The 15,779-nt window shown below is 42.3% G+C and overlaps 1 protein-coding gene across 2 annotated transcripts in view; it reads left to right on the top strand.

The window, feature by feature from the left end:
• Nucleotides 1–15,779, top strand: part of LAMB4 (laminin subunit beta 4) — a 95,068-nt gene that overhangs the window by 29,079 nt on the left and 50,210 nt on the right. For both annotated transcript variants that reach the window (XM_069461864.1, XM_069461863.1), the window contains exons 11-14: nt 2,077–2,256; nt 4,647–4,756; nt 6,954–7,033; nt 7,578–7,728. In XM_069461864.1, the coding sequence (XP_069317965.1) occupies nt 2,077–2,256; nt 4,647–4,756; nt 6,954–7,033; nt 7,578–7,728 (521 nt within the window). The remainder of the gene's footprint in view (nt 1–2,076; nt 2,257–4,646; nt 4,757–6,953; nt 7,034–7,577; nt 7,729–15,779) is intronic.

The following is a 15,779-nucleotide window of genomic DNA, read 5'->3' as shown; positions in this document are numbered from 1 at the left end:
AAGTTTGCTGGAACTAAATTATGTGACAGCAAGAGGTTTTATTGGACTTCTAAAGGCTGTGACATAGGTTTTATTGGACTTCTAAAGGCCTTACATAAGTTTACTTTTACTTATTTCCAAGTAAAGTTACTATCTACCCTCTCGCATCCCTTTCCCAGAGGATACTTCTGTGCATAATTAAATTATACTCTGGGACTCACTACTGATCCTTTGGAATATCTCCAAAATAAAGCTAAGCTTTTTCCTTTTGGCAACTTCTAAAATGAATCCAGCTTATTCCCTTCTTTCTAGAAGCAACTGGATTTAATTAAAAGAAAATCGTGGTTTTTCCAAACTAAACAGAACCCAATGCTGTTTTTCCATAGTAAGATTTTATCACCAGTCACAAACCAGTAACAAGCAATTGAAACTTGAAAGATTCTTGTCAGACAGCTAAACCTGTTTGCTTCAATGACTCCAAACAACTGGTTAGACTGGATTTTTTCCACTAAACTCACTAACCTAAATGGCTGTTATATTGACATAGACTTGAGAAGTTTTTTTAGTAATCCAAAGCAAACGTGTATAAATGTGAACACACGTTCCTTAAAATCAGGATATTAATTTTTTATGTTTATTGCATTTCTTTTTTTTTTTTTTTTTTTGAGACAGAGTCTCGCTTTGTTGCCCGGGCTAGAGTGAGTGCCGTGGCGTCAGCCTAGCTCACAGCAACCTCCAACTCCTGGGCTTAAGCGATCCTCCTGCCTCAGCCTCCCGAGTAGCTGGGACTACAGGCATGCGCCACCATGCCCGGCTAATTTTTTCTATATATATTTTAGTTGGCCAGATAATTTCTTTCTATTTTTAGTAGAGACGGGGTCTCACTCTTGCTCAGGCTGGTCTCGAACTCCTGACCTTGAGCGATCCACCCGCCTCGGCCTCCCAGAGTGCTAGGATTACAGGCGTGAGCCACTGCACCCGGCCTATTGCATTTCTTAAAAGTAGAATCCCTTTGAAACACAGTACCACAAAGGTACAAGAGACCTTGGTGGCCATCTAATGCCCACGAGCACACTTGTCCTCTGTGCCAAAGCCACAAGTGCCATTTCAGCATCTACCTGGACACCTCCAATGATGAAGGGTTCACTGCCGTATTGGGCAGCCCTCACTGTTAGAGAGTTCTTCCTCATCCTCTATCAAGTGCTACTTTTTGTGACTTCTACACGCTAGTCCTTGTCCTACCCTCTGGAATTAGTCATACTGTCAGCATTCTTTTTCATATGACAGAAAAAAAGGGGTTGCTACTTTTGTTGCTCCCCTGCTACAGGTGACTGTTTATTCCATTTTTCAGAATCTCTTCACCTAAGCTTTTATCCCACCAGCAGATTTCCAAAAAGAGAACAAGGACATGAATACCTCTAACTGTTCCCTCCCTTTCTTTCTTACAGGTGTTTCTTCCAGGAAGGATCAAAAAGAATGTCACTTTTCCTGGTGACATGTTTTTCTATGGTAGAGAAGGAAAGACTTCCCTTTTAACTATGTTTCAGAGCTTTGGTAGACATTTTCTGTGATTTCTCTTTCTTTCTCACATCCCTTGTAATGATATAAATATGTCATTACAACATCCCACTCCTGTCTCTTAGCCTTATTTTCACCTTTAGAGTTGTTTTCTTTTGTTCTATCTATTTTTTAGATGAAGTGCATATAAAAATTAACCATTTCAAAATGAACGATTCACGGGCACAATGCCATGCAACCACCACCTCTACCTAGTTCCAAAACATTTCATCATCCCCAAAAGAATCATTCTATTCCTAATATCCAGTTTTCACAATAGAATTCTTCCTCTAGTCCTCTGACTTTTGAATCATTTGAAAGTCTTTTAAGATATAGATGTATGGAATTATTCAACATTTTCCAAGGCCAGAGATCTGGGATACATTTCCAAATAGCCCTTGCCTGTTGGTCTAATTATTTAAACATATTTAATTATTTAAACAAAGTAAGATAGTTATAGTGTGGGTAAAATGCTATGCTTATATTTCAGGCTTCCCACGATTTGCTACTAACTGAGACAATACATGTCTGTGTTCCCAGCTTGTGAATGTGACCCTGATGGGACCATATCTGGTGGCATTTGTGTGAGCCACTCTGACCCTGCAGTGGGATCCGTGGCCGGCCAATGCCTGTGTAAGGAGAACGTGGAAGGAGCCAACTGCGACCAGTGCAAGCCCAACCACTATGGCCTGAGCGCCACCGACCCCCTGGGCTGTCAGCGTAAGTCCACAGGGGTTGGGGCTGGGCCTCCAACCACGACACATTTTAAAAGCTGGGGTTGTCTCTGTCAGCCCACAGAACTGGGTAATTGTAAATACATAAGAGTCCCCTGCCAGCCTTTGAGTTTTAAAAATTTTAGGAACTTAGTAGAGAACTTTGCTCCTTGGTTTATCATAAAGGGCCAGCAGGGAGTGTTCACATTTTCCCCCCTGGAACAAACAGGGCAAGTGTCAAAAAATGTAATGCCAAGTTGTGAAACCTTTAGAAAAATGGTCCTCACTAGGACTCTACATACAAATTCGTTAAATTACATTATGCATTTCTGCAAGATTGATGTCTTCTTAGGCAATTTTCAAGTGGTGGTTTCTTTTCCTTTTATTTTTTCAATTACTTTTCCCCTTTCTTCTCACACTCCTCCTAGTATTGGTCCATATATTGTCTGACAAAGAAAAGAAAAAAGTTAAAGAGCCAAGGGGAGGGGAGGAGCGGAGGGGAAATAGAAAAAAATCCTCAGCAGTTTTCTGAGGCCAAATGGGCAGACTCTTGGCTATAGGATCACAGAAGTTCAGAACTGCTTGGGGCCCCATGGAGCTGCAGATTCCTCAGGGAATCTGAGTAAATAATTCCATCTGGTCACAGGATCATGCTCCATATGTTTGCCTGTGTAAGGAAGTGTGGATTATTTGCACGTTTAGAGAGCATCAGGCTGAATCTTTCTGTAATAAAATGTTCTTCTTGGGTTTGGTGGCAAAATGAAATATCATGAGAATAAATGATATAGTTAAACTGATTTCCCATCACACTTTTCAACACTCCACACATCTTCCTTGTTCGCTGACTAACCCAATGTCCTCCAAGAACAGGATAACATTATTTTGTTTTGTGTGTGTTTGTAACAGCTCTATTGAGACATAATTCATGTACCATACAATTAACCCTTTAAAGTATACAATTCAATGATTTTGAGTACATTAAAAGTTTTGTAACCATCACCACGATCAATTTTAGAACATTTTTCTCACCACAAAAAAGAAACCCTACTTCTGGGTATAAACCCCAAAGAACTGAAAGCAGGGTTTTGAAGAGAGATTTGTACACCCATATCCATAGCAGCAGCATTCACAATGGCCAAAAGGTGGAAGTGACCAAGTGTCCATTGATGGGTGCTAGATAAGCAAAATGTGGTCCATATACACAATGAGATATTATTCAGTCTTGAAGAAAATTCTGACACATGCTTCAACATGGATGACCCTGAAGGATATTATGGTAAGTGAAAGAAGCCAGTCACAAAAAGACAAGTGCTATATAATTCCACTTGTTTGAGGTACCTAAAGTAGTCAAAATCATAGAGACAGAAGGTAGAATGGTGGTTGCCAGCGCTTGGAGAAGAGAAGAATGGGAAGTTATTGTTTAATGAGCACAGTTTCAGTTGTGCAAGATGAAAAGAATTTCAGAGATTGCTTGCACAACAATGTGATTGTACTTAACACAACTGAACTGTATACTTAAAAATAGTTAAGATAATAAATTTTATTTTTTTAAATTTTATTTTAAACCCCATACCCTCTTAGCTACCACCTCCCTATATCCCATTCTTCCAGCCCTAGGCAAACACTACTCTATTTTCGGTCACTATAGATTATCCTATCATGGACATTTCATACAAATAGAATCCTATGAGGTCTTTTGCCACTGGCTTGTTTCGCTTAACATAATGTTCTCGAGGTTCGTCTGCATGGTAGCTTATATCAGTACTTCATTTTTTTATTGCTGAATAATATTCCATCACGTAGATATACCACATTTTATTTGTTCACTCATCAGTTGATGGACATTTCAGCTGTGTCCATGAATATTGGTTTTCCTGCAGGAGAAGGGTATACCCTGCTCTGGTAGCATAGCTTCTTGGACTTCACACTGCAAGCAGGACTGAGAGGAGAAAAAGGAGAGGGAGAATGAAGAGAAAAAGTTAACAAGGTAGTAAGAGAGCAAAGAGAAAGGGGAATGACAGATGCATCTGCCAGAATAGAAGCCATCGATGATAACTGTGACACTCAGAAATTCTTGCCCCGGAGTCACGCGCCCTGGTCAGCATCACTCAGGATAACTGTGCCAATACTACAGCTTACACAACTTCCTACTTACTTGTCTCCTCCTAATTGCCATCCAGCAGAACTAAATCAGGCTCTGGAAGTGTCTGACACAGGATTTCCTGTGCGAGGTTATCGGCAGTACCATAATGATGCAGCCAGGCATACAATGAACCTGGCAGGGCAGGCTGTTCTGTGTTATTGTGGCCACGCTTTTAGTGTGGTATGAGCTGTTAGGGGCATTGACAAGAGCGGAGGAATTAAGAATGAGAATAACTGTGTATGCTGCACTTTCAGCCTGCAACTGTAACCCCCTTGGGAGTCTGCCACTCTCGACCTGTGATGTGGATACGGGCCAATGCTTGTGCCGGTCATATGCCACTGGACCACACTGCGATGAATGCGCTGTACGTATTTGCCTACAATTTTCCTTTTATAAAGTGATGCAGAGTTCTATGGCCATTGCATAGAAGAGACTTGGCCTCGTTAACCTCTTTCCTTGTCCTATTGTATTTCAATACTCCTGTGGTATGAGTATTTAACTACAGAAATGGGCAAACATTATCATCAGGCTCCCCCCACCCCTGCAGAGAGCTGGCTATTAAACATTTACCAGCACAGAACTGACTTGGACTGAACCAACCCAGGCACAGATGTCAATGAGCTTACCCATTGTTTCCTGAAAGTGCCAAGCAGTAGAACAGAAGAGCATTCATCTGCCCACTCTTTTGGCCCACCAGACCATGAGGCCTTTCTTCTGTCTGTTGTACATAATCCCTACCTTTCCCTGCTTAAAAAATATTTTGGATGAGCTCAAAAACAAAAACAAAAAAAAAAAAAAACCAGCAACTGAGGTTTTACATGTATTTCAGATTCCTGTGGGAAATAAACTCTTGGATTTTTCACAGACTTCACTAAACACACGAGCATGTATATTCTAAAATTAGTAAAATGAAACCATTTTACTCCAAAAGAAATATGTCATGCAATGGGCGAGCTCAAACCCAACTCTTTTCTTTGTTCTCTAATCTTGGCAGCCCACCATGACATTTTAGAAAGAAAAAAAACGAAACAAAAAAACACTTAACCTAATAAAAGAACAGTGACCTTGATGTGTCTGAAGAAATGTAGCTGATAAATAAGAAACATATGCCTATAAGGACGTAGTTTTGTGCTAATATTTTAAGTTATTTTACTAAAAAAAGGTTGGGACAGAGAAGGTGGGGAACAGATGTAAGGAAGGACAAATGAAGAAGGGACTCTGTGTGAGACAGGTCAGGGAATCGAATAGTTTTACATAAAAGAGGAAGGTTGGCCACACCAATCTCTGTGACCATAGGTATGTCACACAAAGAAGGGTGCACAGTTGGTCACAGAATCAACAAAGATACCAAGTCAGAAAATTCCAGACAAACCTTCAGCTCAGGTTGACTTTTTTCACTGGCTTGGTTAACTGTTATGTGTGTGATGCAGAGTCAATTTTATTTGCAGGAGGGAAATAGCTGAGCGGGGGCCACCCCATGGGGAACTGTCCATCCCAGCTAAGCCCAGGCACCCATGAGGTGCTCCTGATCCACGTGCATCCAGTGCTGCCCTGGGTCTGGCCTGAGGTGGCCAACACGACAGCAGACCGTGCGTGGCCTGGAGGGAGTTTTCACAGCCACATCCTGAGGGAAGCAGTTCATGTCCCTTTTTTTTTTTTTTTTTTTTTCTTAAACTGAAGTTTGGTTTTGGGAGAAAAATCAACAGTCCTTTGTTGCATTGTGTCCAAAAACATCAATGTTTAATGTTTAAAATCTTTCTGAAAAATCGAGCATAGAATTTTGCCACGATAACAAAAGGATATGAATACTTAACAAGACCATTTCTAATAGGAGTCTTATGCTGACTAAAATCTAAATTTTATCAGAGCAAGTTAAATGAAGATTTGAAGGGGAAGTATTTTTCTGAGCATTCCATACTAAATGTTATCAGACTCGAAAAATAGTTGTTTGTATCTCACCAGCTGTTTACATTGAATAAAGGTCAAGATGTTGCAATGATGAAAAAAGTCTTCAACGACAGAGCTGACTCTCTCACACGGGTTCACATTGTGCCAAACAACTGACTCTTAGAAGCAAATGACTCTACTAAATGGTGATATTAGTATATCTCCAAATCAGCTTGATTGATTTTTCTACCTCCAAACTCTTCAGAATTGTGTACATAAAATAGGCGGGGATTGCTCTGGTAAGGGGACCTATCAGTTTTATTAAAGCACTTGCAAATAGGCTGGTAGAAGAACTTCTCCAGGAAGAACTGACTCAGTGACCCAGCTTGAGCATAAACTGATGCTGTTAGAGGAATCGTGTGGATTCCATGGCATTTCCACTGGACACGATACATGGACAAACTGCCTGTCCCCTTCACTTCAAGTCCTGGAGCTGGGAGATGAGTCCACGGAGTTCACTCACCAAGTGTGCAGTCAAGGAAGGCTGCTCTGTGATTGTTCAGGTTGTTTAGCTGAGTGCTCTGTGGCAATTGCATTGTAGTAATTATCACATTACACCACAGAGCAGCAAATATCTTTATAGCTGGAATCAACTGAGCCTTTTTTCTCTGCAGGTTGGATACTGGGGCCTGGGAAATCACATCCATGGGTGTTCTCCCTGTGACTGTGACCCTGGAGGTGCTTATTCTAACATGTAAGTCAGTAAAGTGAGTGATGAAATTCTATAGAAATAGTCCTCATTTTCACATAAAAGCACATTTTATTCTAATATGCTCATAGTCACAGGTGGAGAATTTTATTCCATGACAAGCAAAGATCTCAAGGTGTTAACCACAACTGCATTGATTTCTTTTACTTCAGATATTTCCAAAGGTGAGGTAGACGATCTTCCTGCCTGGGTATCCCACGAGCTGCTGGGATAGATACCTGGACACACGTGACTTGACCTGAGGAAAACACCAGCTTTTTGCCATCCTGTAAAGAGAGGTCCTAATGCTCTCCTTTTCCCAGTTTTTAAAGCAGAACCAGAAAGCCGCCGGGGAAAGAAGTGGCTATCAGGATTCGCTTTCAAGACCAGTGTTGAGCCCATGGCTGCTCCGCATCCGCCCACAGGACTGTTGATCGATCAGTTCCAAGAATTGGTCCAAACTCGGGGGGCATTAGCCCAGCACCCCCACACCCTCATTTTGCACTCACCCCCCTGTATGTTTTTTCGTGATGAATTGTTTTTCCCTCAGGTGCTCACCCAAGGATGGGCAGTGTGAGTGCCGCCCACACATCGTTGGCCGCAGCTGCACCGAACCAGCCCCTGGGTACTTCTTTGCTCCTTTGCGTTTCTATCTCTACGAGGCGGAGGAAGCCACTCCACTCCAAGGACTTGCGCCTTTGGTGCGTATTTCATTGACTCTCTCTACAGACTTCATTTGATGGCACGTCAGTGAATACAGACAGCAACACTCGAGATCATGGTTAAAATACCTAGAAAAGAGTGCTTTTGCCCACAGATGCAGATCAAATGATGAAAGAGTTTACTCTTGCCCTTTCAGTGCAACCATCAGATAAAACAGATAAAATGTTTTTTAGAGACAGGGTCTCACTCTGTTGCCCAGGCTTAGTGCAGTGTTATGATCATAGCTCACTGCAGCCTAGAATTCCTGGGCTTCAAGTGATCCTTCCACCTCAGCCTCCCGAGTAGCTGGGACTACAGGCATGTGGCACCATGCCCAGCTAATTTTTTAATTTTTTGTAGAGATGGAGGTCTTGCTATGCTTCCTAGGCTGATCTTTAACTCCTGGCCTCAAGTGATCCTCCGACTTTGGCCTCCCAAAGTGCTAAGATTATAGGCCTGAGCCACTGTGCCTGGCCCTAAAATGGGTCCATTGAACATGCCTTTTCTGTCTCCCCCATGACACTATAAGCTATAAAGGGGGGAGGAGGGGAATGTGTATGGCATTCATCATTGTTGCACTAGCGCCTAGCACAGTGTGCCTGACATGTAGTAGGAGCTTTATGGATATTTGCTAATGAATGAATGAATAAAGTATATAAGGTCAGTTCTCAAGACTGTGACTCCAGCCACAGACAGGAATATGGCAAAGGAAATGTAAGTCAAGGTAAAGGTCTTTAAGGAGAGAAAGCACATGAAAATCTATTCTAAAGACAGGATTTGGATAGATAACACAGGGGAACCCATTCCAGGTTCCCATGACCAAGTTGCTCCTGGAATCTCTTTCCTGTCTGGACACTGTTGGTGGGAAGGAATGAAAATAGGAGGCTTAGAATTTGCTCTTTTACTGATTGGAATTGAGGCAAGAGCATGAGACTTTCACTGTCCCTACTCAGACGTACACCTTCCGTGGGTGGAATCAGAATGAAGCAATCCTATGTCCGGATTCTTCTTCATGGTCTTTAATATTGTGGTGGTGGCTGAAAAGATAAGTTTTGGAAAGGAATATTGGTAGTTATATTTTAGACCATAACTAATTCCCATTTTTTAGATAAGAAAATACAAAAAAAAAACACCATAATTTTCTAAAACAGAAGAACTGTTACTTAACATGTATTCAGTATAGCTGTGTGGGGCAGCACCCACCACACAGCACACCCTGAATGGATGTTTATCCTGTTATCAATTAAATAGGATAATATTGAGAATGCTAACACACCTCTGAACCAGGGCTTATGAGTAGACTGTCTGTAACAATACTGGTTTCATTGGTTAGCAGGTCATGTCCCTCGTGACATGAATCCTTATTACTCCCTCCATGGCTTAAAGAAAAATATCACAGATACAGAATAGCTTTAAAGGGCAAGTTAAACGTTCTTAAAAGATTGGAAAGTAATACCTATGACAAAAGACAGGAAATTCAAGGTGGGATTGATATTGAATACTTAAAAGGCAATACTGTGAATAATTTCCTCCTCTGCTAAAGACATTATCTTTAATTGTAATAGAAAAGATGTAGGAACTATTTAATTATTTGCACATTCATTTAACAATTTTTGGTATGCTTTCGATGCTATCACTGCTGCTGTAGTATTATGATTTCATTTATTTACTGCTCTGTGATTCACACTTTATATACATTATCTCATTTAACTCTCCAAACAACCTAAGTATTACATTCCTAATTTCCAGATGAGGGAAAACATTAGCAAGGTTAAGTAATTTGCCCAAAGTCATATACCTGGTGGATAGTGGTGGTGGGGAGGGTGGTCCAGGATTGAAATCTAGGTGTACCTGGTTTCAAAACTCTTACCCTTAACCCATTAAAATGTTGCCTACCCATTTGTTCCAGGCTAAGGACCATATAGCAAGGGATTAGTTAGGATCCCTGGTCCTGGGAGTTTTTACTGTAGCTAGTACATTTCTATAGCTCAAGATGGCAGAGGATGGGCAGTGCCATATGACAAGGAGAGTCAATAAGTGTGTTAGAATTTCAGAGCCAGGAGTGATTCCTTATGAATGGGCTTAACACAAAGGTAGAATAATGTAGCCAGAGACTTTAAAACAGTATGATTTCTATTGGTGAAATAGATGAGGAGACAGTCTAGCCAAAGTCTTAAAAAATAACAGCTCAGAAGAGAAACAATACAAGTATATTCACAGTTAGAGCAGGGAGTTTACATAGGGAAGAAGTATTGGAAAATAAAATTACACTCTCCTACTAAGGAGGCTAAATTTTATTCTTTGGGCAATGAGAACTCATTGAAGCTTTCTGAGCAAGAGAATGGAATGATGTCAAGAAGACTGTTCTCAGTGTTCATGCAAACTTAATCTAACAGAAGTGAAGCCCAGGTTGGAGGGAAGAGCCATCTGCAATAGTCTAGATGGGAACAGATAAGGATCTAAGTGAAGTGGTAGCAGAGAGAAGAGAAAGGTTGCAGATAGAAACAGGAAGGAACATAAAACCAAGACTGCATCTTATGAATAATTGTTTTAATACTCTAATTGGAGAACAAAGAAGAATTACAATTAACTTCCCTGGTGGCTCTTCCAAAAGCAGTGTAGACCTTTGCTATTGAAAATGCAGTCTGCTGACCAGCAATATTGAATCACCTGGGAGCTCATTAGAAGCTCAGACCTACCTTTAGGCTACTGAATCAGGCCTGCATTTTAACAAGAGCCCCAGGTGATTCCTGTGCAGTTGGGGAAACACTGGTTCACTTTCTTACAGGAACAACTTGTAGAAGAAATTTGGTTCAAAGTCACAACAAGCTAATATTGATTGAATTTAAGATAGTATAATTTAATATAGTACAGTATAAATGCCAATTCCACAATATATATTTTCTACATAGTATCAGTGAAATAGTTTATAATTTTGTGTTACAAGATGAACACAGGGGTGGAAGAAAAGGACACAGGGACATAATCCTAGAACGGCCCATCCAAAGGGTCCTCACCACAGAGAGGCCTGGGAGCTGCACAGAGAGCATGACTGAGAGGCAGAATAGTAGATGTTGAAATAAACCAGGTTGCTGAGGCAGGCTGCAGCTGACCTCCAGGCTGCACGCTCATGACAAACAACTAGGGTGCCTGTAAAATTGAAAATCTTTTCTGTAAAACCAACAGTATTTCCATTGACCAGGGAGACACCAATATCCAGGATGCAGTGAAAACTGGGAAATGGAACAATTTGAGATTTTCACTGGGTTGGCAACTAAGGAAAGGAGAAAAAAGAAAAGCCCATTAAAAACCAGTGTTTTAAGGAAATCAGAGTTGCATGAATGCGATTTCCCTCTCCTTTAGTTTGGCTGGTGGAATTTGGTTATCCTGAAACCACCTCCCATGTGAACCTGTAAGACCAAAATCTACAAACAGTAAGAACTGGGCGGGAGAGTGTTGAAAGTTACACTGTCTGCTAATTTTTTTAATTTCTGTGCCATGCCTATTGTTGGTTTTCTTCAACTTCCTTCTTGACATCTAACATTTAAACATGGCATTCATACTTTTTTAAACACCACAAAACCAGTATGTAAGAATTGAATGTTTTCCCAGTTTAGGATTTTACTAGTATCCTTTAAAAAGAAAACCCAACATGCAGTCTTAGGACCACCAAAAATTTCCCCATTTTCACAAAAAAATAAAAAATTATAAATTGTCTGCATTACTTCTTCCAGAGGCTTTCCAATGAGAATCATGATTACCTGGAATTGATACTTTTGATGATTATATTTTAACTGTCTTTTCTTTTCTTTTCTTTTTAAGATATTAGCAACAGCTTGGCCTAAATGTGATGTGTATGTCCAGCAACAAGGAAATGATTTCGTAATTGACAAAGGAAACATAATACTGAAGAGAAACCAGAAGCAAAGCCTACGTGCCGGCGAGCCAAGTGAGGTAAACCGTTTATTAATGGCCGCCATGACACGCCATGATGAATAACACACTTAGAGCCTGCCTGGCCTGTGTGAGCGCTCACAGTAAGCTCTTGTTACCCTCATGAACAGAAATGGAGCGGAGGAAGAGCCAGCTCAGAGTAATTAGAGCCTCTGGGGAAAACGTCAATAGCTTTAATTCTTTTCAAAACGAAAATTTCTAGAAATCTGGGCTCTGCGGGGTTGGTGAGTCAGGCGCTGGGAATTCACAATTTCTAGTCATTTTAGTGAGGAGAGGTTAAGTGCTGAGGAATGGCCCCACTACTAACTGGAGAAGAAAAGATAAGCTGATGGCCAGTGGGATGATGCTGTGGCCACGCCTTGGACTCCAAGGCAGTTGAGGTTGGTCAGTGCTGGTGTCAGTGCCAGAATGATGCCACCTCCCCAGGGCCTGGCTGCCAATGGCTTCAGGAGCCCAAGGAGTCCTGAAGACCTTGTGACCATCGAACTATCATTCACGCAAAGTCGTGACTGCCGTAGGCCTGTTTGTTCGTTGGTCCGTTGCTTCATTTATCAGTTGCGCTGAGATCGTTACTGAGCATTCCCTGGTATATATGCACAGACGGCTGTGCTGGAGCAGTGAGTGAAAGCACACCTGGTTGTCTTGTTCACAAACCCAGCACCTGAAACAGTTCCTTACACATAAGAGACCTTCCTGAGTGAGTGAAATGGTTGAATGAATGAAAACAGAAGCACTGGCCCGCCCTTAAGCTTGTTGTGGAGGAAATGAGCCCTATTCACACACATCTACTGCATGGCGGGGCGGGTTAAGCATCATAAAAGAGCCACATGTAACGTGACATGGAGTCAGATGAAGGAGAAGTACCTCCAGCTGAGAAGGTCAGAGTTCCTGCTGCGTGGTCCACACACACCCATCAGCATGGCTGTGCTCTTTCTTGTGCTTGTTTCTGCACCCACGCCATATCCCTGTTCCCACGCCATGTCCCCATGAAGGCTCCTCTGACTTTCTAGATTGGAAGTAGTAATTCTACTCAAGCTGAGCTCCACCTAAGAGAGCACACTGGGGAATGGGTCACTGTTGGCCTCCTCTTATTCCTGTGGCACAGATTAGTGATCCTCAGATTTTACTGTGCCTAAGTATCACCTGGGGAGTTTGTTTAAAAAGTAGATCCCAGAGCCTGAGCCTGGAGATGCCACATCAGGGCATCTGAGCCTGGCTAAGAAATCTACACATTTGCTGAGCATCCCGTGATGATCTGATACAAGTGGTTCATGATAGCACTTTGAGAAACCCTGCTCTAACACTACACACTCTCTCCTAACTCTTGCCTGAAATCTCCACCTGTGTGTTATCGATTTGGAAAACTTCAACTCATCCCTTAAGGTTCAATTTGGACTTATCTCTCTCTGATATTCCCTACCCCGATATCTGGACATCATTCATTGTTTCAGTCTCTGGGATCCTGTAGAGCAGTAATATTCAAACTGCGAGTCATTCCAGTCAGTAAGTAGGCTATGGAATCAGTTTAGTACAATAGAAAGAAACATAATAAGGTCATATTTTGTGTGAAATTTTTTTCCAGTTTTATATAAATGTGGGCACACACGTGTGAGTGTGTACAGTCACTGTCTTAGGCTGAATTTCTCGAAGCAGATCACAACAGTGATTCAGGTGCATGCGTTTTATTGAAGGAGTGCACATCAGGAACAAGCTATGGTGGCATGAGGGAGATAGGCTAGGAAATGAGGAAAGGTGAGGCAAGGATGAGGGCTGGGGTAGAGTCTAGCTTTGGGCCTCATCTTCCAGGGAAGCTCCAAACCTTAAATCGCACTGCAGAGCTGCCCCCACTGAGGCACAAGGGCCAGCCTACTGTGTTCCCTGTCAGCCAGTCATTGGTTGTGTGCTGCCAAGGCAGATGTGGGTAACCTCCTAGGCGAGGTGGCTTTCTTTGACCAAGGGCAAACCTCGAAAGAAGGGGGCAGTTGTGAGCCTTAGCAGCCAATAGTCCCAGGAGCTGGCAGATGGTCGCCCTGGCCCAGTAGCGGGGACGCGGCTGCCAACCAACAGCGTCTACTAATGCTCACTTCTTACGCGCTCAGACCCACCTACAGGGCCCTCTTCAAAAATCAGGGAAAGGGCCACTGAAAGCACTATAATATAAAGCTTTTTGCTTTCTTTCATGGTCTTTCTCTCAACCTGTCATAGGATTTTATTATGTGCTGATTTAATGTCATTCTGTGTAAAATAGAAAAAAATTTAAATTATTAGCACCAATTTTACCCTTCATCTTTGTATCGTGCAATGCTTCTTGTAATTGCAAACTTAAGAGTGTTGAAATCACTGAAATTACCAAATTTGTATTCCTATCCACATTGTCAACTTGTAGTCACACATACATATGTTTTTTGTTCTTACCAGAACATTAGGAAGCCTGCACAAAATTAACTCCACTGTTTTTATTTCACTTCTTGCTATGTGTTCCATCAACCCTTTACCTTCAGCATACTGATGAGTACAGAAGGATTGAAAGGAAAAGAAACTGTGGGTTGCCTTATCTTTCTCTTTCGTTTTTGTCATTGTTCTCAGAAGAAGTAGTTGGCTAATACAGGGAAGTCACATGAATAAGAAAGGATGCAGTAGGGTGCCTTGGTGGTTCATGTTAGAATGCCTTTGCCTTTTTTCCGCATTCCAAACAAGTTCTGGTTCTAACAGCAAGCTTGGCTTCTTGGAGCTGTTAACGCCCCTGCTTAGTCACACACGTACCCCACTTTTAGTCTCACTGAACTCTCGTGCATAGTAAGTCCACTAGAATTCTGTGTCCATGGGCCATTGTGTGTACTATATATAATGGGGCCACATGGAAGCAGACACACGTGCATATCTCTTCTGCTCATGTGCATGTGCCATTGTCCCAAGAGACTTCCCTTATAGAGCAAGTTCAAAGGAAAAGTATTAATTATTTCAGGAGAGTGGCAACAAGGCACTAAACCAAGCATAGAGCCCTTTTGAGTATGGGGCACCAGGCAACTACGCAGGTTGCACGGCCATGCAGCTGGCCCTGGCATTTCCTTCTTATATTAAATTCACTGCACGCAGGCCCAGCTTCTCCAGGATTTTGATTGGTCATAAGACCTGGGGAAGTTTACAAAAGGACATTAGTAGGACAAATTGTAGCCTCTAGCTGCTACAGTTGGTACCAAGGCTACAATTGATACTGTCTCCCTCCCACCTCCCCACCCATTCTAGATTCTTCTTATTCTCAACTAGCATTTCTGGGTGAGATGACTCATCGCCTCAGCCCTCAGGGTTTGGAGCCCCTGCTTACTGTACCCGTATCAGGCCACAGGTATAGGAGATGCCCCAGTGGATCCATCCGTGCCATAAATATTCCTCCTGTCCCACCATCAATTATGGTAATTCCTTCCTGTGATCGCTGGTCTCCTGGCATGAGTAGCCCAAGTGACCAGCAGCCATGGCTTTAAGGTTAGTGGAACTCTTTGTCCTCATCCAAGAATCAAGACCTCTAGATCCACAGAGCCTGATGTTGCAATGACAAGAAGCCCAAATTCCCATGGTCACTGGGCTGGTGGACATGGCTGATCCTACTTGGTTCACCAAACCCATGTGTTCTACCTGCTGGGACACAGCATCACATAAAGGCCATGGATTTAAGGAATACATAACATCCTGAAGAATACTGCCCCGTCTCATAGGGTGCCATTTCCAAGCTAGTGAAGCTGATGCATCAGCTGCGTCTTTAAGGGGCCCCATTCCACTGCCTTCTCAGGTCAGCATCTTCTGGGTGGTATGGTTTGTGTAGGAGCAGTGGATCCTAAACTCACATGACCACTGCTGAACTTCTGTGCAAAGTGGGTCCCTTGTGCAGAGGAGATGTTGTGTTTTCCTACCTTTATGAATTAGACACTCTGAGCCCTCAAAGTAGTGCCAGCCAAGGCCACAGAGTGCTCATTCTCCCTGTGGGAGACCACAGAACACCACCTTGGGCAAAGGTACCCACTTTACTAGCCCTCAACATAGGGGATTAGTGTGATATTTTGTAGGATATCTGGATGATTCAGATCCTTTTAGGCTCTGT

Source organism: Eulemur rufifrons, chromosome 29 (genome assembly GCF_041146395.1).
Source record: "Eulemur rufifrons isolate Redbay chromosome 29, OSU_ERuf_1, whole genome shotgun sequence".
Taxonomy (NCBI): Eukaryota; Metazoa; Chordata; class Mammalia; order Primates; family Lemuridae; genus Eulemur; species Eulemur rufifrons.
The sequence above is the reverse complement of the archived record's forward strand: the minus strand, read 5'-3'. Positions and strand labels throughout refer to the sequence as shown.